This window comes from Eretmochelys imbricata, chromosome 13 (genome assembly GCF_965152235.1).
Source record: "Eretmochelys imbricata isolate rEreImb1 chromosome 13, rEreImb1.hap1, whole genome shotgun sequence".
Lineage (NCBI taxonomy): Eukaryota > Metazoa > Chordata > Testudines > Cheloniidae > Eretmochelys > Eretmochelys imbricata.
In genome coordinates this window covers 16,945,126-16,966,782 of record NC_135584.1, presented here as the reverse complement: position 1 = coordinate 16,966,782, position 21,657 = coordinate 16,945,126, and the positions used below count along the sequence as shown (strand labels likewise).

Here is a 21,657-nt window from a genome sequence, read left to right as displayed (position 1 = left end):
TTCTGAAGAGAGCTCCATGCTTCAGTAATTTCTGCAACAATGAACTCAGTTTACCTTCAAGAACCAAGCTGGGGTCTTTTCTTCTCACTCTTCACCAGCAAAGGTTCTGCAGGCCAAATTATGTCCTCTCTATTTGTCACATAAAGCTAATATCTTCATTGGGGCTGCACAAGCTATAATTGAGTGGAAATTAACAACCAACTCTATTGATCATGCAGAAGAAGGGGCAAAATCCAGTTCACTGACAGTTGTGTTGGCTCAGAAGAACTAGCAGAAATAATAAAAAGATAATGACTCACAACAATGTTGCACTAAGTCAGCAGATAATGTATTGACGCATGCATCAGTACCTAACAGATCTGTTGATAAAGGTACAAATTTGTTTATAAATTAAAGTCTGAAAGTAGCTAAACAGGCACATAGAGAATTAAATACTTTCAAAATAAGCACACTATATTTTTTGAGGCCTCAGATAAATGAAGTGTAAGTTTCCCATCCAAAAGAAGGCTCTATTCTCAGAATAGGCCTATTTAAAAGGAAATTGCTTTTGCACCAAAATGTTGTATATAAGGCATCTGTTCTTAGCCTTCAGTCTCCACTACAGAGTTTGCAAGCTGCCTTATGTCAACCTAACTCTAAGGCCTGGTCAACACTGGGGGAGGGGGGAACGGGGACACGACAAATCGATCTAAGATACGTAACTTCAGCTACATGAATAACGTAGCTGAAGTCGATGTACTTAGATTTACTCACCATGGTGTCTTCACCGCAGCGAGTCGACTGCTGCCGCTCCCCTGTCAACTCCGCCTGCGCCTCTCACCGAGATGGAGAGCCAGAGTCGATGGGAGAGCGCTCGGGGGTCAATTGCTGCCTGCCGATCCGGTGGGTGGGTAGTATAGACATACCCTAAGTCTCTACACTAAAATGCAGCTCTCATCGATGTAACTCACCCACTACACTTACTTAATTCCCCTCCACAAGAGGCATAGTGCTTAAGTCAACGTAGTTAGGTCAACGCAATGTCAGTGTAGATACTGCATTGCTTACATTGACTGTTGTTGCCTTTCAGAAGCCATCCCACAATGCCCCAAACTGATAGTTAAATAGATGCAAGCACTCCTGGTGAGGACATGAACAGTTGACACATGGAGCGTAGCGTGGACATGCAAAGCAAGTTTAATTACTGTGGTAGCTGTAAGTCAAAGTTACTTAGGTCGACTTAATTTTGTAGTGTAGACTTGCCCTCAGGAATGTAACTGCATGCTAGGTATTTTTGCAGTGAAGTGTTTTGAATGGAAGACACACTTTGAAGTCTGAGGTACTTTGAAATCTGAGGTCCTGAAGAGTCATACTCCTCCCTGCTTCTCAAACAGTTTTCCAAGTGTAAATATTGCAGCTACATAAATACTGCTCCCACGTTGCAGTAACCACACCCAGTTAACCTGAGTCTAATCATGTGAGCTGGGAAATGGAAATAAATCCAAGCTTCTATGCAGCATTATCAGTACTGATGCTGGTTAATGCTGTCAGCCAGACACTGACAGCTACTGAAAGGATTTAAATTTATTTAACAAACTTAGTATATTATGTGGGTTTTGTTATCTCAATGACCTTGAAGAGCCCAGAAACTGACGAACAATCCTACAGATAGGCGTAAAGAAAAACTTCAAAGGACAATTTTAAAACAAAGAAGGAGACAACTTGTATCTTTTAATCAGATACACCATAGCGGTTCTTCTTGAATACACTCGCCTACACAGTATGCGGGGCTCTCTAACCATCCGCTGGAGAGACAGCAATGTACCTTCGGCATTTGTATCTCCAGCTGGAGTATCTAGGGAAGGGCTTCCTGCAGACTAACCCTGCATGATAAATGACTGCACTTTAGCACTGCAGAGGGATTTCACTGCTTTGGAGACTGCTGCTATAACAGACTTCTCTGACTCAGTAGCTGAAAGGGACGCTGGGAAGGAAGCACCAAAAAAAAAAAAAAGTCATGCATTATTAATACTGACTCTGGCAGCAAGGCGTGAGTTGGAAAAACACTGAAGAAAACATATGACTGCAGAACAAGATGACAAAGCTACATCCATTTAAGCATTTCACACCATCCTGTTTATATTTCCCATTCGGAATGTGGCTATATATTAGATACTTCAGTCTGGAGTCACACCCCCAGGGGAAAGGGACACATACTTATATCACCCAGCTTTTAGAGTTTCTGTCACAGTGCCTCTGATCAGCAGGTGACTGCACCTTTGCTGTGAGGGACCGTAGTACTTTATTTCCCCTAGATTATCTGGCTCAGCCTCGAAACTGAAAACACAGGAGTTGGCACTGGGTATGGCCCACTCCTTACATGTGGAGTCATGCTGCTTTGATTTGGGCTTTTCCCATTTTGATTTATGTCGGTTTTGACTATTTTTAACTGCATTATGTGTCAGCCTGGGGCACCATACAGTTATTTTCCTTAATTTGCCTTCTATTCCACTACTAAATCCCCTTCCAGGCTCATGACCCCCAGCTCTCCCTCCCAATCCTGCCCAAGAAGCCCATTATGTCATGAGCTTGAAGCACTGCTTTAGCCACACTGCAGACAGCTCTGTTTTGAACACTGACTAGTTTTATATACGGAGTAGTAGACAGTTTATAGAAGAAAATCACATTTTCTTCTTCAAGGTCACACATTTCAGAGTAGCAGCTGTTTAGTCTGTATCCGTAAAAAGAAAAGGAGTACTTGTGGCACCTTAGAGACTAACAAATTTATTTGAGCATAAGCTTTTGTGAGCTACAGCTCACTTCACCGGATGCTATGCAACATATGCAAGACTGCCACTGAAAACTACAGGAACTTGTGGAAGAAATAATGCAGGTCAGCCCCAAGTTTAGAATTGGCAATAAAATATTAGACAAAAATACCAGAAAGTTGGTTTGTTATTGGCCAGTTCAATACCCTCAGCTGTGGAAGAAAAAATATCAAACAAACAAAAAACCACCAATCTTGATTTTGCTTTCAGTTCTCTCTAGATCCTAAAAATCCACAGGCATGTCATCACAATAGATGGCAGATTATCAACATTACCAAAGAGATGAGCAAAATACATCATCTGTACATTATTCACATGCAAGAGGACGATAATCTCAGCCAAAAGGCCCTAATGAAATAGCAGGTGCTGAAGTACATACAGGTGCTCCCCTCACACACAGGGTGCATAAGCAGGACACAATAACCACTTGACTACCCAGTGACCGCAGTTAGGGTTTTTATTGTTTTTGTTCTTCTGTAGGTCTTGTACCTTTTTCCTAAGTGCTGTGTGTTAACACACACACTTTTCTTGCTTCACCCTACACCTAGACATTTAGCATGACAGGTACTGACACACAGCAACACTACAGCAGGTTAACACAAGAAGCAATGAAGACAACTAATTCAATGCGGATACAAAGTTGTCATTGCAATGTCTATGTAAGCCACTGAGTCTTCCTAATTTTCATAGGGGCCCAAAAATCTCTTCTTGTAAGGAAAGAAATTCAGCTGCCTATTGACAGATTTAAACATTCAACAGAAGGGTCAAGAACATACTGTGCGGATGGCTATACTGTAATTAGACACTTGCGGATGGTCTGTGCCAGCTGACTCGGGCTCATGGGGTTTGGAGTAAAGAGCTGTTTAATCGTGGTGTTGACGTTTGGGCTCAGGCTCTCTTAACCCTCCCCCCACACAGAGTCCCCAAACTCAGTTGGCATGGGCCAGCCAGTTTTTTATTTGTAGTGTAGACATATCCTAAGCTACAAAGCCATGACACTGGCAACAGCAAACAGATGGGGGTGTAATGCAACACCAGTATCCCCCAAAAATCTGTTTCGGTAGCACATGATAAATTATAGTTGTATACTAGGGGCTCCATAATCCAAATCACAACTGCTCAACCACTTGCCAGGAAGTTCCCCACCCACATAAAGAAAGAGCCACACTTCAAGACCTTTGTACATACACAATCTGCACCTGAAGAAGGAAGAACAGTCCTCCCAGAAGAGGCATTTATTATGTAGTTTGGAATCACAACCTCCAGAGAGGAATTCAGTATAAAATTTTCAGTCATCCTAAAATTGTCCCGTAGCTTTCATTCCATTGTATTGTTTGGTAATTTAGGCCTTTGTTTTGAGAGGATGTTTACAAATTCCTATAATTTGTATTTTTTAAAATTTCAATCAAAATAGATCAATTTAATCATTCCCCAGCACTGTTTTCAGCTCAGAAATTAACAGATTTACACAGCTAGTAGCTAACAAAAATCCAGAGAAAACCACTCTGTGCAAGCAAGTAGGGAACAAAAGTGACCTCCACAAACTTCAATAAGCAAGTCAAAAAAGGGGTGAAAAGTGAGAACAGTTTAGCACAACATACAAAATATCTCAAACTCCCCATCACCACAATTGGAACCCCCTGATTTCACAGACCTGGGAATGTTGGGGAACTTGTAACTTAACACAGATTGCGATGAGCAAAATGTAGATTTGGTCAGTCCAAGCAATATAGTATTTTGAAAGTTACGCAGATGCCCTTGTTCCTTTCCAAAAGGCTAGCTGGGGAAGCTGACATTCCTCTGACTCAATAAGCTTTAACATGAGCTTGGAGTTGTAGACCTACCAAGGAGATGAAAGCAGGTAGCTATTTAAACATGGTTTTCTTGGAGATTGCTTGACCTACTGCACTATTATCAAATTACTCAAGAGCTGGATGGATGTTCTCAGATCTTTAATCCTCTCCAGATGAAAAAAAGTTAAGGTTTTTTTAGAAGCTGTGTTTGTGGATGGGCATGCAGGTGCAGCAAAAGCTTAGCAGGATGATTTATTAAGGTGGAATTCTGACACCACCTTTGGAAGGCCTGCAGGAGTCCATAGCAACACCTTAGGCTTATGATGTGTACTGCAGCATCACCCAAACCCTGAAACCTAAAGTATGTGCACCATGCATACTGAAGCTGCTGCCATGAAGCAAAAAATCTAGAGAACAGCATTCCAGAGTGATTCTAAAGGTGGCTCTCTCAGCTTTGAAAGGATCATGTTAAACTTCCCCAACTGTAGGCTGCCTAATGGAAGGTTTTAAAGCGCAGCAAGACCCTCATGAACCTGATTACCACTTCCACAATGCTCAGAGATCCAACACTACACAAATTAACTCAAGGAAATAACATAATCCTGACAGGCTGCAGCTAAGGACAGATCTTTAACATCCACACATCCTCATCTTAAAGTGCCATTGGAAAAAGGGCACATCAGTTCCAGGCAGCTTATCTACCTCAGAAAGATGAAACACTAAAGATAATCATGGCAAGATTTGACTCTTATTTCACACAGATTGTAGGTGTTTTTAGACAGACTTAGACCTCTAAGACACATCCCACCAGGGCATTGGAACATGTGTTTTCAGCTTAAATTTAAATGACCACAAAAAGAAAAAACTGGAAATTCTCCACTACAACTGAAGTTAGGCCACAGTCTCTCTGCCTTTTGAATGCTATGCAGGAACTACACACTCCAGAGGCATTTCCTATGGGGACTGATTACATGTACAATCCTTTCATTGCTTCTGGGACTATTCCAGTAACAGATTATGATGCATATGTGTATCTCCAGGGATACCTTGGTTGGGAAGTTACATCACACTTAAATTATTATTTGCATCATCATAGTGTCTAAGAGCCCATGTAAATAACCAGAATCCCATTATGCTAGGCACTAGAAAACAGACCAAAAAGACAGACCCAAAAGCTAGCAGGGGCAGACTGTTTTTACCTACAAAATAAAACAATTCGAGAAAGATCCAGGAATCCTATAATTTCTTGGAACTATAGCTTTCATGTAAAGTGTGCTAGTTCAACAGGTCCAAAAAAGGAACCATATAGACAACATCACCATCTTGACCCCAGTCAGAACTTGTGGAGTTTATTCTCCACTCTACCATATGTGCTCTTGGTAAACTCAATTTATCTTTTTGTGTTTCAATAGCCTACTGTAAAAATAAAGATAAGTTTCAGGATGTCTCTAAGGAAGGAATTACTTTACCATTCATGCATCCGATGAAGTGAGCTATAGCTCACGAAAGCTTATGCTCAAATAAATTGGTTAGTCTCTAAGGTGCCACAAGTACTCCTTTTCTTTTTGCGAATACAGACTAACACGGCTGTTACTCTGAAATTTACCATTCATAAAATACTTTGAGCTCTTTATATGGAAGATGTTCAAGTATTATCACCACACAAATGCTTCACTGTTCAAAATATACTAGCCAGATGGAAAACCTGGTACAGAAACATCTCTTTCCAAGGAGCTCAGTCTAATCAGGAAGTTAGTTCTACACACAGTGGCCTTTTATGAGTAAAATTGTTCAGTGACAATTATTTTTATCTTGCCCTTAGCAACCCTATTCCTCTATCAGAATACCTGTGTAAGCACTGTGCTTGGAGGAATAACCCATAAGAGATTCCATAAAACATCCGCTGGATCAAAATGCATGTAAATGTGTTACTATTGACATGTGGGCATGTGTGGCCTTCCCACCTCAAAAATCGCACCCACTCACTTCCATATTCAGCAACTGACACCCTCAGCAATTTCAGACTGCTTAGCTCTTAAAGATTCATGCTGTGTTTGGAAGTTAAACTTTGCCTACATTACAGCACTGACATGGGAAAAGTTGCAACACACATACAGATCCCTATATATTTTCATCTCCCTTTCCCTTCTGACCTAGTCTCTAGGCAGTGTTTGCTTCAGATGCTGTCTGAGTTAACAATAATTAGTCCACCTGAAAAAGACAGACAATGGGCTCAGGAAACAAGTCAGCAGCTGCCAGACCCTTTGTCTCCACAATTGTAGCCACCTGAGTTGTCTGGGATCCTCCAATCAGCTGTTTAGCAACACCTCCAATCAGCTGTGGCTGGTGGGTGCTGAGCACCCACTATTTTTTTTCCCCATGGGAGCTCAAGCCCCGTAGCACCCATGGAGTTAGTGCCTATGATCAATCTCCAGAGTTGAACTACTTGTGATAGGCTGTTCATGGAGGATACAGAAAGTTGATTTCTCAATCCACTAGAGACAAAAACTGGCAGCATTCAAGAAGAAAAGTAATCCATGTTTGTTTAGTTTGGTTGGAGAGTGATTTGGCATGTTGCTAATTTGATTTCGGCATGTATCCCTGGATGGTATGATGGATTCAACCACTGTTTTGACATCATGACATTTTCTACTGGATTATTCATTCATTTTGCAACTACCAGAGAGCCAAGCACAACCCTACAACTGGTTGGATCGTAGCAATGTTTGTGTCATATAAGGCTTTGCCCACTGCATATTGTTGTGATAAGGCTTTGATCCACTTAACTGATTTACAAGAAAAACCACCAAACAGGAAGTTATTGTGGCTTTCTCTATTAGCCTGCACAAATTCCACCTCATGGAGAGAATACAGCAAAGAACAACATAAGAATGGCCATACTGGGTCAGAGCAATGGTTCATCTAGCCCAGTATTCCATCTTCCAACAGTGGCCAGTGCCAGATGCTTCAGAGGGAATGAACAGAACAGAGCAATTTATTGAATTATCCATCCTCTGTCCTCCAGTCCCAGCTTCTTCAAGTCAGAGGTTTAGGAACACCCAGAGTATGTGGCTGCACCTCTGACCATCTAGGTTAAAAGTCAATGATGGATCTATCCTCTATGAACTTACCTAATTCTGTTTTGAACCCAGATATACTTTTGGCCTTCACAACATCCCCTGGCAATGAGTTCCAGAGTGTGACTGTGCATTGTGTGAAGTAGTACTTCCTTATATTTGTTTTAATCCTACTGTCTTCATTGGGGGACCCATGGCTCTTGTGTTTTGTGTATGGGGTAAATAACACTTCCTTACTCATTTTCTCTCCACCATTCATGGTTGTATAGTCCTTTATCATATCCCCCTTTTGTATCTCTTTTCCAAAATGAACTGTCCCTGCATTTCTAATCTCTCCTCATATGGAAGCAGTTCCATACCCCTAATCATTTTTTTGCCCTTCTGTGTACCTTTTCTAATTTTTTTTTTTATTTTTTTTTTTTTGAGATGGGGCAATCAGAACTACACACAGTATTCAAGGCATGGGTGTACCATGGAATTATATAGTGGCATTATATTTTCTGCTTTATCATCTATCCCTTTCCTAATGGTTCATAACACTGTTAGTTTTTTTTGACTGTCACTGCACATTGAAATGAACTATCCACAATGACTCCAAGATCTCTTTCCTGAGTGATAACAGCTAATTTAGACCCCATTATTACAGGGTTTTCTGGTTTTGTAGCCCCTCTAATCTCCCTGAGCATTTCACAATCAGTTACCATCCTGATCAGGTCATCGGTACTATATTCTTACTGCTATACACTTATTATTCAAGAATGGGATTTCTATCCATAGAGATTCTATGGTACAGTTTGATTCATTTAGATTTTTATTATATTTGACTCTTCTTTCCTACACATATTGTGCCACTCCCATACCAGCGTGACCTACTCTGTCATTCCCATATATTCTGTACATTGGTATCATACTGTTCACTGATTATCATCATTCCATCCAGTTTCTGTGATGCCTATTATAGCAATATCTTCATATAATACCACGCTCTCAAGTTCACCCACCTTAGTATTTAGACTTCTAGCATTTGTATACAAGCACATATAAAATCTGTCAATATTTAGTTGTCTATAATGAATATCTATTTTTAAACTGTTTAAACCTACAATACTGAGCACCCAACAGAAATAACTAAAACCAGCAATCCCAGTCAGATAACTGTTCAACATAACTGATACCTAACAGGCATATAAAAAACAGTAACTTACATTTTTACTGAGAATGGTATCCAAACATGCAAGTCTTTAGCCTTGCCAAAAAGAATGCTCTCAACTAATGCATGTTAAGAAAGAGAGAGAGCGAGCTGTAGCCCTGACATCCTCTGTCACTTGGGTATTAGACACTGACTGCAGAAGTAATGCTTGTAAAAACTGTGTGTAAATATGGCTGTAGTGTAGACAATTCTCGGACCACACAGTAAGAGATGGCTGAAGTGGGTCTCCTTAGTTGCATATTCCTTTAAGAGCAGAGAATCTTTAGTCCTAAAATTAATCTCTGAGACAAAAAGCTAACAGGATTATTCATCATGTTTATTATCAGTCTTATGCCATGCTTAACACAGTAGATCTAATTCTACCACTGAGCAGCGCGCTTAGGTAAACCAAACATTTAAAACTACTCAAGCATTCTAAGAGTTTTATACTGTTGCCCATTACAGTAACATCTGGCAATAGTAAGATCCCCAGTGGAGTTCATGGAAATCTAGCTCTGTTCCTTTATCAGGTTATAAAAACTGTTTGGGGTACACTGCTTTTTGTTTGATTTGCTCGGGGTCTTATTTATTTTAACTCTTTTCAGAGAGGCAGGTAGTGATCAAAGATACCTGCTGGGAGTCAGCTAATCAGGATCTACATTTGTGACCATGGCAAATCAGAAGAATAAACTAACACAAAATTACTGACTGAGTGGCAGATGCCCATGGGGCAAAGGATGCTCAAGCGTTGCTTGTGTCTTCATTACTTATTTTGCCTCGTATATATTTCCTGGAGATTGCTTCTCACTTGGAGGGAAAAAAATCACTGATGTCTGAGGCCCTTCCCTCTGCAATCCCTCTCTCTGCTGCAGTAATTCTGGTATTCTTCTTTCACACCTTCACTTATCTCTGAAGGGGCTGAACCTGACCACCTCTCTGTAGGACTCCGCCCACCTTACTGTCTTCCATTGTGAAACAGAGCTCAAATTACAATCCACCTTTTCCACATCTGATGAAGTGAGCTGTAGCTCACGAAAGCTCATGCTCAAATAAATTGGTTAGTCTCTAAGGTGCCACAAGTACTCCTTTTCTTTTCCACACTGCCCACTGCTAATAGCTCTTGAGCTGTTTCCAATGTCAATGCTTACCATCACAACCCTCCAAGTCTTCTCAGCTATGCCCAGCTTCCCTCACCACCTTATGGTAACATTTCCACCACTAACTGCTAAGCATTTGAGATTTGTCAAAATGATACATTATACAATTAAACTGTATCAATCACATTTGACAACAAGTGAGACATTTTACAGGGAAGGACAACAGGTTAAGAGCAATATGTAGAATGACACATTAGTAGCAGTTGTGTCATTTTAGATTCCCTTTTATTGCACTGCTGTTTATTGAGAGAAAATGTCTAAGCACTGGGGAGAGAAGAGAAGATGCATTCAAGAATTTTGCTACCATGTCAAAACCAAGTTTCTTGTTATTTTACCATAACCAGAGTCCCCACTGATGAGTTGGGAACAGGCATCTATTATCCACTAACAATTTGGGGAAGTAAAACCAAAGTGAATTACAACTCTACTAGACAGAAGGGCTTTTTTTACCCAATGATTTAGCTTCTCTGCATTTCCAGGTTCAGCCAAATGAGACTCCCAATGCAAGCCCAGGTTTAAAGAAAAAACCTCCTGTCAAAGGTAAAATCTGAAGAAAAACACTTCTGGAATACAGAAGGCACTCCACAATTCCGGTGTGAAGGCCTCCGTTTCCTAAGTATTAAAGTCAATGTAGCAACAATCCTGAAAGAGAACCAAAAACAAGTTGCTGGAGATTCCTAAGTGAAAATGGTCAAAATGAACAGTAACTGACTCCACAATCAATTTGCGAAAGCACAGCTATTATTTTGAACTGAGATAAAAAGTTGGATGTTACTCCCTAATTCCTGTTTCAAAATTGCATTTGCAAGAGGACTACATTTTTAGGAGAGCTAAACTAGCCACTATGACTATAGCATAAAAACCACACAGATTTCTACAGCAATGGCTCAACAAGCTACCAAAAATGTGATAGTTAAGGAACGCCCAGGGCAATATAGATTAAAACTTAAAATGAAACTGTTTAGCTCAAACTAAAGCTATGTGCTTCTGAGTTGTTTCTGTGTAGATTTACAACTCCCTGCTTCAGTGTTGGCTTCTGTGTATGTATGCAATTTATGCAAATTCACTTCTGGACATGTGTCCTTGTGAAACTGTGCACTATTCTTAATTGGAGGACGCAAGCATAGACTTGGAAACAAAGCTGGAAAACCCTATTTTCAGAACTTTGGGAACAGACTGAAGGACATGGATGAGTGGTTCTTTTGTTTATTGCACAGTTAAAGCCAGTGCAGTTCCATTTTGTGATTTAAACCACATTTGCTTTATGGCCCTTACTGAAGTTATCAGCAAGACCCTGAAATAAGACATGTTCTAAGAAAGTAACCAAAAACGTCCTATGATTCTCAATAGCATCCCTTTAACCCAGTGGTCCCCAACGCGGTGCCCGCGGGTGCCATGGCGCCCACCGGGGCATTTATGTGCGCCTGCCTACTGACAAGGGAGCGTGGCCACCGGACAACCCGCTGCCAAAACGCCACCAAGAAGTGTTGCCACTGAAATGCCGCTGCTTCTCGGCGGCGGCGCTTCTTGATGATGCTGCTTCTCGAGGGCATTTCGGAGGCTGGTCGTCCAGTGCCTGCCACACTCTTCTGGGAATATGAATATGCTATCACAACAGAAAGGTTGGGGACCACTGCTTTAACCTATTTGTTGTCCTGAGTAGTTTTACCATAAGTCAATAAAAACAGACTGCTGTTTCAGTAAGGAGCCCAGATATGAAATGGCAGCTCTTTGGGCCTTTGAAACTCTGTCTTTAACAACCAATCCATGTTAAGAGTGCCACTCAGTTTACCATGAGGCATAATGCACAATGGCAATTAATGGTTGTGTGATATTCTCTCTAATAACCCTTTCCAAACCAGAAACAAGACAGTGAAATCAGGAAGCACTGAACAACATAAAAATTCACAGGCTTGTTGGGGTCGGAGGGAAACCCACTGCATTTATGCAATCAGCAGAAGTAAATAGTTCTTACGTGGGCCGGGAAGGCAGACTTTATTTCAACACGTGTGCTCACGCACAGAGGAGTATTTTGTTCAAGTACCAAGGAGAATTAGAGGTTGGGTGTGTTTACATTCATTCTTTCACTCTGTGCAGGCTCTAGCTTGCAGGATGCTAAGGAGAGTAGATAGTTTCACGAGCAAGGATGTTTTGTCAAAAACAGGAAAGGGTGGGGCTACCTATGGTTCAGAGAAGAAAAATGGGGTCAAACCCAAATCCCAAGAACTTCAGGTTCCCCATGGATACCTGACAAGTTTGGCTGTTTCCTACAGGATTTGACCTTTAATTTCCCTAGGCTTTGCCTACAATATCAGCTTGAAGTTCTTTTAAGGATTTCCCACTATTACAGCAAAACTGTACGTGCTAGCCAAGCTGTCAGCATTTAAATCACATTCATAGATTCCAAGGCCAGAAAGGACCATTGTGATAATCTAGTATGACCTCCTGTATAACACAGGTCATAGATCTTCCCCAAAATAATTTCTAGATCATCCATTTTAGAAAAACATCCAACCCTGATTTAAAAAATTCACTGACAGAGAAATCCACCACGACCCTTCATCAATTGCTGCAATGGTTAATTACACTTGCTGTTACAAATTTACACCTTACTTCCAGTCTGAATTTGCCTGGCTTCAACTTCTTGCCACTGGATCACATTATACATTTATCTGCTAGACCAGAGGTGGGCAAACTACAGCCCGCAGGACTGTCCTGCCCAGTCCCTGCGCTCCTGACCCCTCTTCCCCACAGCGCTTGGCGGCGGGGCTGCAGAGCACCAGGTCAGGCCGGGCTCTGTGCTGCGCGGCTGCATGTCCTGGTGCAGCCGCGCTGCCATCCACCAGTGCTCCAGGCAGCACGGTAACGTGGCAAGGGGAGTTGGATAGAGGGCAGGGGAGTTTGGGGGGTGGTCAGGGGCATGGATAGGGGTTAGGGCGGTCAGGGGACAGTGAACGGGGGGGAGGGGCAGTCGCCCTGGGGGGAGGGCAGTTAGGGGCAGGACGCAGTTAGGGGCGAGGGGTCCAGGGCAGTCAGGAAGGAGTGGGGGTTGGATGGGGCAACGGGGGGTAGTTAGGGGTGGGGAGTCCGGGGGCAGTCAGGAGACCAAGACCAGGGGTGTGTGGGGATGGGGCAGGGGTCCCCGGGCGGGCCATCGGGGGCAAGAAGTGGGTGGGGGGTCGGATACGGGGCAGTGGCTGGGTCATGCCTGGCTGTTTGGGGAGGCACAGCCACCCCTAACCAGCTCTCCATTCAATTTGAGAAACCAGATGTGGCCCTCAGGGCAAAAAGTTTGCCTGCCCCTGTGCTAGACTGAAGAGCCCAGTATCAAATATTTGTTCCCCCATGTCATCAGCTGTAATCAAGTCACCCTTTAACCTTCTCTTTGTTAAGCTAAATAGATTGAGTTCCTTGAGTCTATCACTATAGACAACCATGGTTGTGTAGATCTGTTCAGAGAGGGGTTAGACACTGCCTAAAATGGTGGCAGTCACTTGAAATTCACTCCCACAGTTACTCCCATTGGTTGAGCAGTACCAGTGAGATATTTCCAAAATAGCTTAAGGAAAGGACAATGCTAAAGACAGTTATCTAGCTCTTCTGGTTGTGATGGAAACTGTCAATGTGCAAACACACCAACAAGCTTAAATAGCACCAAAGAAGTGTGACTTGTCCTATCAATTCAGGAGAATGTCAATGAACATGCCAACTGAAGCCTTGTCTGCTCTAGGCCCAGGGAAATTTTACAAGCAATAGTTTATTCTAGGGCTGTCAATTAACTGCAGTTAACTCAAGCAATTAATACAAAACAAATTAATCGTGACTTTTTAAAATCTAGTTAATCACAGTTTTAATTGCACTGTTAAACAATATAGAATACCAATTTAAATTATATATATTTTCTACATTTTCAAATATTTTGATTTCAATTACAACACAGAATACAAAGTGTACAGTGCTTCCTTAATATTCTTTTTATTACAAATATTTGCACTTTAAAAAACAAAATTAGTGTTTTTAAATTCACCTCATACAAGTACTGTAGTGAAATCTCTTTATTGTGAAAGTGCAACTTACAAATGTAGAATTTTTGTTACATAACTGCACTCAAAAACAAAACAATGTAAAACATTACAGCCTACAAGTCCACTCAGTCCTACTTCTTGTTCAGCCTACCACTCAGAGAAACAAGTTTGTTTACATTTACAGGAGACACTCCTGTCCCTTCTTATTTACAATGTCACTTGAAAGGGAGAACAGATGTTCACGCAGCACAGTTGCAAGGTATTTACATGCCAGATATGTTAAACACTCGTATGCCCCTTCATGCTTTGACTTATAGCTTGCACTTTTTCTACAGTGCAAATATTTGTAATAAAAATATGAAGTGAACACTGTACACTTTGTATTCTGTTGTAATTGAAATCAATATTTGAAAGTTTCAAAAATATTCAAAAACATTTATAATAAATTTAAATTGGTATTCTATTATTGTTTAACTGTGTGATTAAAACTGTGATTAATAGCAACTATTTCTTTAATCTCATGATTAATTGTGATTATCTTTTTCAATAGTTGGACAGCCCTAGTTTTTTCACCATTGTCTCAATTAAATCTAATCAGAGCAAATCTAACTGACATTGTACTAGCAGCCCATCTACACCAAGTCCCACAGTGTGGCTCACACCAGTGCAGCTGTACTAGCGACAATAGTGGACATTTTTCATTAGAATTCTTTAGAGCAGTTAAGGCTAAATGGTGAAATTTTCAACAACTTTCCTGCATTAACATATGCACAGCTGTGCACCTAATTTGCATGTATACTGGTGCTAGCTGGAGGATTTACAGTTTAATCCTGCCCTCCTGCTAGCCATAGCATAAACAGAATGTTGGCTGATACCTGTTTAACAGATGGGGGTTACAACACTGAGATCTTAAGATTCTCTGGCAATTGGAAAAGGCGGAGGCCTGAAGAATGGGCACTGAGGGCAGCAACACCCAGAGGGATCCCAGGGGACAACCAGGAGAGCGAGTTATAGGAAGCCAAGTAACATGCAAGAAAAGAATATGGTTGGGGATGGAAGAGATGAAGGGTTGGAGAAAGCAGAGAAGTGTACCTCCTGGATCGTGTCTCCTTGCACTGAGGGTGAGAAGGGTTCAAATCCTACCAAATTCTCTCAAGTAATTCTTGCATCTCAGACAGTGACTATTTAGTTGCAGGGGAGACAGGATGGGTTTACCTTTATTTCTAAAGCACCCATTCACCTAGTATCCCAGATGCATGAGGGTGATCCCACAAATACTGAGATGTTTCGGGGGTGGGGGGGGGGAGGTCACACATTGTCAGAGGTGGGGTCCTCAGCTCATGCTACAGCAAAACAGCAAGAGACTACATTAACAGTTTTATCTTGCTGCCAGGCAGGACTCCCCACCCAGACCAACTGGAGAAGAAAGTCTCAAAACTCTTCCCTGCACACATATGATGTTGATGACGACAAATAAGTGGACTCCCCCATTGTCACTCCAAAAAGGGAGAAAGAGGAAGAGAAGACACCTCAGGAACTTCACTATTTCTGCTGATATTACCTTGAATGTTATTAGATACTATGGTGATAGGTGACCGAATAAAATCTTAAAATATGGGGGGGGAGCACTCAGCTTATGGGCAAAAAACCTCTCCTACCCAAAAGACTGCTTTCTGGTTTTTGACCCTGGCATTGACAATACTGCCCCCCTCCCCTCACATGGGCTTACATCTCCTATAGAATTAGGCATATCCTTACCCGTGGTTTTAAAATGTGATCAACTGTTAAGTGTTGCTTTAATGTAGGCAAATTGCAGAATTTTGTTGTTTTCTACAAAACTTGGTCCAGTAGCTGAGGATGCTAGTCGGTTATTAGCCTCATTAGTGCCAATGAATTATTCTTTTTGTCTCAAGATTTTGGAATTAATCTAGAACAGTGTTTTTCACACTTTCTAGGTTGGCAGCCCTTTATACAAAGTCCAATATTTGTGTGGACCCCTCACATTTACTGTACAAGTCAAAAATGTATAAATAATAAGCCTGTACAATTAATCTGTGTGCATGTTTCAAAAGGTTGACAGAAATACTTGATCTTGAAGGGTCAGTGCATGAGGGAGAGGGGAAATAAAATTTTCTTTGCTTTAGATTCAATACAATTTTTAATGCCTTGTGACACCCTCAATTGCCCTTAGTGACCCCCTTCGGAACTCAGGGGAGCGGGGAGCTGATGGGGGGGCTGCCGGTACACCCTGGTTCCAACCACCCACCAGCTAGCTGCAACGGGCTGCTCTTCCTGCAAGCAGTGGACAAAGCAGGCGGCTGCCAAACGACATTAGAAGGGAGCACTGCACAACTTTAAATGAGCATGTTCTCTAATTGATCAGCAAAGTAGAAATGAAACAACGTTAACTGGGACGACTTTAAGTGAGCAGTTCCTGTACAGTTAATTCTTGTTTTTAAAACTTAACTCTCAGGTTCAAGAAGTGTAAGAGGTTTGCAGTTTTGATCAGTTGAGGCCAGCAGGTCCAGTCAACAACGATGATGCAGGATCAGATCATGAGTTTACATAGTTTTTGTACTGTTTACTTATACTGGCTTAAAACCAGGGTAAACACACAACCACATCCCTTTCCCCAGGAAAGATGCAGTTATAAGTACCCTTATACTGATGTAGCTTATTCCTGTAAATTTAGGGAAATAAGCTAAAGTAGCATAAGATAACTGCACAGGTATAAATTTATCGACACATAGAATTGTACAGATTTAATTATTTCAGTTACAAAAATCACACCCTGCCCAACTGAAATAGATCAGTACTAAATCTGCACAGACAAGACGACTTAGTTTGTGAGGAGTTAAGAACCCATGACTCTCTTTGAGGTCAAGGGGAATTACTGGTTCTCAGCAGCAGAGAAGTGGGCTATTTGGACCTGATCCTGTAAGGCCTTGTACACCTCACAATTTTAAAAAAATTTCCTTTGGTGTTTAACAGTGAAAGCACCAGTGTAGACTGGATGCTGGTATTTTTACTACTGTCACTCTGAGCAGGTAAAGAAGCTCAAGTTCTGTCTACAGCCACTAGCATATAGTTAGTATTGTTGAATTACAAATTGCCAGTTGGGAGATAGCTATAGTGGATGTTAGATCTGAACATTTCTTGCAGTGTTTAGACTGGAACCACTGAATATGCTTCCCTCCACAAATCAAAGCAACTCTAAGGACAGAGTCTTCAGAATTGCAAGGGAAGTTGGATTGGGCTGAAGATTTGGGGTTTTAAGGCTATGTTGCAATAATAGGTCTCATTAGAAGAAAACTATGGTCCAATGTAAACAGATGGCTGGCACTTCAAACAAAGGAGTTTAGAAGCACAAGTACTGTATGTGCAACATTGTACGCTTAAAATCCTGTTTATAGATGCAGATAGTGAATGTACACACTGAGTAGAACCCAGAAGTCACCCCCTAGAAGTGGGAGTTTCTCCACTTCCTCTGAAGAAAAGATAATAAAAATGAACCTGGAGTTCTGTCCGAAGAGCAGGGTTGCTCTCTTTTTCCCTAGCTGAAAACTGGGAATCCAAGCCTGAACACTCATAATAAACAACCTGGAAACATCTGCAGAAAACGTTGATTCATTTCAGAAAAGACAGCAAGAACAAGAGAAACAGAACGCTTCCTTCCCTAAAAGGATCTGCATTCACCAGCCATCTAGAATTTGTGGTCAAGACTGCAGGTTACTCTACTCTTATATTTTTATTCAAATACAGACTACAACAATACAAAATGATACAAAGGTGTATTGGATTAAACGTTCAGCAGATCAGCCCCACCTTTTATATTCTATAGCTGACTGGCTGAAAGATCTCTTTCAACCTCTCCTGACTGAGGCATCCAACAGGGGCTAGAACTAGGACAGAGACTTCTCCAGGTTCTTCACAGAGTAAGAAAAAACAGACCGAGCTCATTGCTTTGCTAAAGAAAGCCTCAGATAGTTCAAACATTGCTAGAGTTACAGAATAAAAATGACAGGTTTCAGAGTAGCAGCCGTGTTAGTCTGTATTCACAAAAAGAAAAGGAGGACTTGTGGCACCTTAGAGACTAACACATTTATTTGAGCATAAGCTTTTGTGAGCTACAGCTCACTTCATCGGATGCATTCAGAATAAAAATGTTTACTACAGTTCCACCTCACTCCCCATTCAGCAGAGCTATTAAGAACTACAGCACAGTTACTTAAGAACTAGAGACACAGCAATCTTAACTTTCCCCAAGCCCTTCCTCATCACTTCAGACTCTCCCCAAATAAGAGCTAGACAGTACTTCTCTATTGCTTCCACATTGTCACTTTGGAATGTTATAATTTGTCAAGGATTGCAGAACTCCCCTCCCTCAGAGCATTAGCTCTCGCTGCCAAGTCAATAAAGCCATGCTGGTAAATGTGCATACCAAACTTTCAGATAGCACTGCAGATGTCTACAGTGGATACAATACAGAGATAGGCCACCATTACTACCCAAGCCCTGGGTAAGAATAAGGTTGTAGAAAAAGGCAGGAGATTAAAGGATTCTGACGGAACTCAGACAACATTTTGGGTGTACTTTACTCGCCATTGCATTTTGGCATGTGGCTGCCCATTCCACCATGCATGCATGTGGTGCACTATGGTTGACTAGCAAGAGGGAAGTTTTAGCTCCTTAAAGGACAGTATACACTTCACACTGAAAGAAAAGGAGTACTTGTGTTAGTCTTAGAGACTAACAAATTTATTTGAGCATAAGCTTTCGTGAGCTGTAGCTCTGAAACTTCACACTGAGACATTCTAAGAATGAGGAGAAGGTTTCTGTTGGAAGGAGTTTAAATCATTAACGCTTTTTTGATAAACCTTAACTCATTTACAATGAACTCTCCAATAATCAGGAAATTAGTGGCTTCAGAATTGAACACATAGCAGGCCATAAATGAGGGCCCAGACTCAACTAGAGTTCAGAAACTGGAACAGAAGTAATGCAGTCTTGGAAAATTGTGTATTTACCAGCCCATCCTTTAGTAAGGTGGATTGATGGTAAGTGAACATATTCTAAATTTTTTCTGAACATTTTCTGAATTCAGAAATATTTGTCCTAGATCAGAGGAAAAAGTAGAATTTTGCAAGGCTGGAATAATGCATGACACATACTTCGCATTACAGGTTTTTATATATACATGGGCTTTTTTTGATTTCCATATTCTGTTACCAAAAAGTTCATGATCTACTCATAAACCAATTCAAGAAATATTTTTAATCGCTGAAACCAAACTGCATTTTAACCAAAAAAGAAAATAATGGATTAATTATACAAATTTATGTTCATGTGAATCTATGCTGTATTAGGCACCTGAAGTCTCCAAGACTTAATTTACAGCTACTAAATGTAATACACATAGGGAACATATCTCCCTCCTTCCAGTTTTCATATTATACCAACAGAACCTAAACGGATCAGTTCTGCGTGTTAGAAATAGTGGGTGTTCTAAAGTATGCTGAAGGTGATGAAAATACTAACATTATATAACTAATCTCTATAGCAAGCTTGACCATCAACCCAGGACACTCTCAGAACTGCTAGTTAAGCACACTGGTTGCATTTCATTTCTAACATGATTTCAAGCTGTTAACATTAGAAGGTGCAACCCACACCATGAATTTTCAGTTTCAGATCAACAGTTTGCACTAGACAGTGGAACTAGCTTATGCACAAACAGGATAACTCTAACCCAGTAGTTCACAAACTTTTGTACGGCTGACCCCTTTCACAAAGCAAGCCTCTGAGTGTGGACCCCCCACCCCCAATAAATTAAAAACAGTTTTTTATATATTTAACACCATTATAAATGCTGGAGACAAAGCAGAGTTTGGGGTGGAGGCTGACAGCTCACGATCCCCCATACAATAATCTCGCCTGAGGGGTCCCCTGCTCTAACCCAAGAAAACTGCCCAGATTCCTTTTCTCAGAAAAGGCTTATCAGGATGTGGTGCAGTCTCTGAAAAAACAAGTTAACTCTTTCATAAAATATACCTAGTATACCATGTACTGGATTAGAAACTAAACTTGTCCAACTAATCAACTGGAGAACATCTGATAATACAGCATTCTTGATTTTTTAAAAACAGTTACCATTTTCATAACTCAGCAGTTAGCAGTAAGACCCTCAGTCACCAGACTGAATTAGTAATAGTCTAACTGCATAGCCTAGGTGCCTCTAAAGCGAATAGCTATTTGGTTGACCGCAGTTTGAAAGGGAAAATGGTGTCATTGCTCATCAGCTTTACAAACTTGCTTCCTCTTCCAATGCTCTCCCCTGCCCCTTGGCACGAGGGACTACACCGGACATAGAGATTGTGTCATTTTTCTATTTTGGGGGGAAAAAAAACCAAAACACCCACCTCAAGCTCTCGGGCGTATTACGGAGCATTTCCTGCTCTCCCGGCGTTGTCACCCCATTAGCTAACCCTGGCTAAAACTGTACGAGCAGAAACCACCCGCTTCTGCGGTCTTTCCCTACGACGTCTGGAGACTACGGGGGCAATCCCCGCTCCTGAAGCCGCCTGTTTAGCCGTGTCCCCTACGCGCCCCCACCCCCGGCGGCGCCAGGTGCCGGCCAGCCCAGCGCCGGGCGGCCTCGGAACCTGGCCGGAGGAGGAGGAGGGTTCACGGCCTCCGAGGGGGAACGAGCCTCGCTGGCCAGCGGCACGGGCCGGGCTCTCTGGAAGTTTCTGGCTGGCGCGGATCCCGCGGGCCTGGCACCGGTTCCGCCCGCCGCTCCCGCCCCCAAGAGCGGGGGAGGGGCAGGGCCATACGCGAACCCCCACCCAGCCCAGCCCGGCCCGGCCCGGCCCGGCGCGTCGAGGGGCCGCGCCCGGCCGCCCGCGCGCCCCGCGGCTGAGGGAGCCGGCGCATCCCCCGGAGCCCCCCGCGGCCTCTCACCGATGCCGGGCGCCACATAGACGAAGTAGAGGAAGGAGGAGGAGAGCGAGAAGAGGAAGAGCAGGGCCACCAGCGAGCGCCGCGGCAGCAGCCGCCAGGCCCCGCGGGCCCCCCGGAGCCACCGCATGGCCCCCGATCCGATCCGCCCGCCCGAGGCCAGCGCCGCCGGGGCCGCTCACAGGCGGGGAGGGGGGGGGGCTCCGCGCTCTACGGGCGATCCGCCGCGGCCAGCTCCCAGCCCCGCCGCATGAATGAGGAGCCGGCTGCGCTCCCCCCGCGGAACGGCCAGCGCGCGGGGCGGGCGGGGCCCGAGGGGAGGAGGCGGAGCAGGGGCCGTCTGCAAACTCCGCTCCGGCTACACTGCAGAACAGGGACCCGCCGCAAGCGCCCCTCCACCCACTCTGCAGAAGGAAGAGGGACCATCTGCAAAGTCCTTTCTAACTACACTGCAGTACTGGGAACCACTTGCAAACACCCCTTGTTTCATACTGAAACACCCAGCTGGTGTCCACAAACTAGTCTCAGTTTACACTGCAGAACTCAGGGACTCCCTGAAAACACCCTTCTACTCACTCTGTAGCACTCTGGGAGTATTATAGTTTGAAAACGGGGGAGGGGGGGGGAATCACTTTGCAGCACTTATCACTGA

The 21,657-nt window shown here is 42.7% G+C and overlaps 1 protein-coding gene across 5 annotated transcripts in view; it reads right to left on the bottom strand.

The window, feature by feature from the left end:
• The window catches only part of B4GALT5 (beta-1,4-galactosyltransferase 5), a 65,552-nt gene extending 44,262 nt beyond the window's left edge, over positions 1-21,290 (bottom strand). For 2 of the 5 annotated variants that reach the window (XM_077832626.1, XM_077832627.1), the window contains exons 1-2: positions 754-2,519; positions 55-267 (exon numbers count right to left, since the gene is read on the bottom strand). Coding sequence is in view for 1 of the 5 variants with exons in the window: in XM_077832625.1 (XP_077688751.1) it covers positions 21,009-21,135 (127 nt within the window). In the remaining 4 variants the exon portion in view is untranslated. Of the gene's footprint in view, positions 1-54; positions 268-753; positions 2,520-20,467; positions 20,756-21,008 lie in introns of those variants that run through there. The other 3 variants (XM_077832629.1, XM_077832625.1, XM_077832630.1) reach the window with 3 other exon arrangements.
• Between the last annotated feature and the right edge of the window lie 367 nt (positions 21,291-21,657).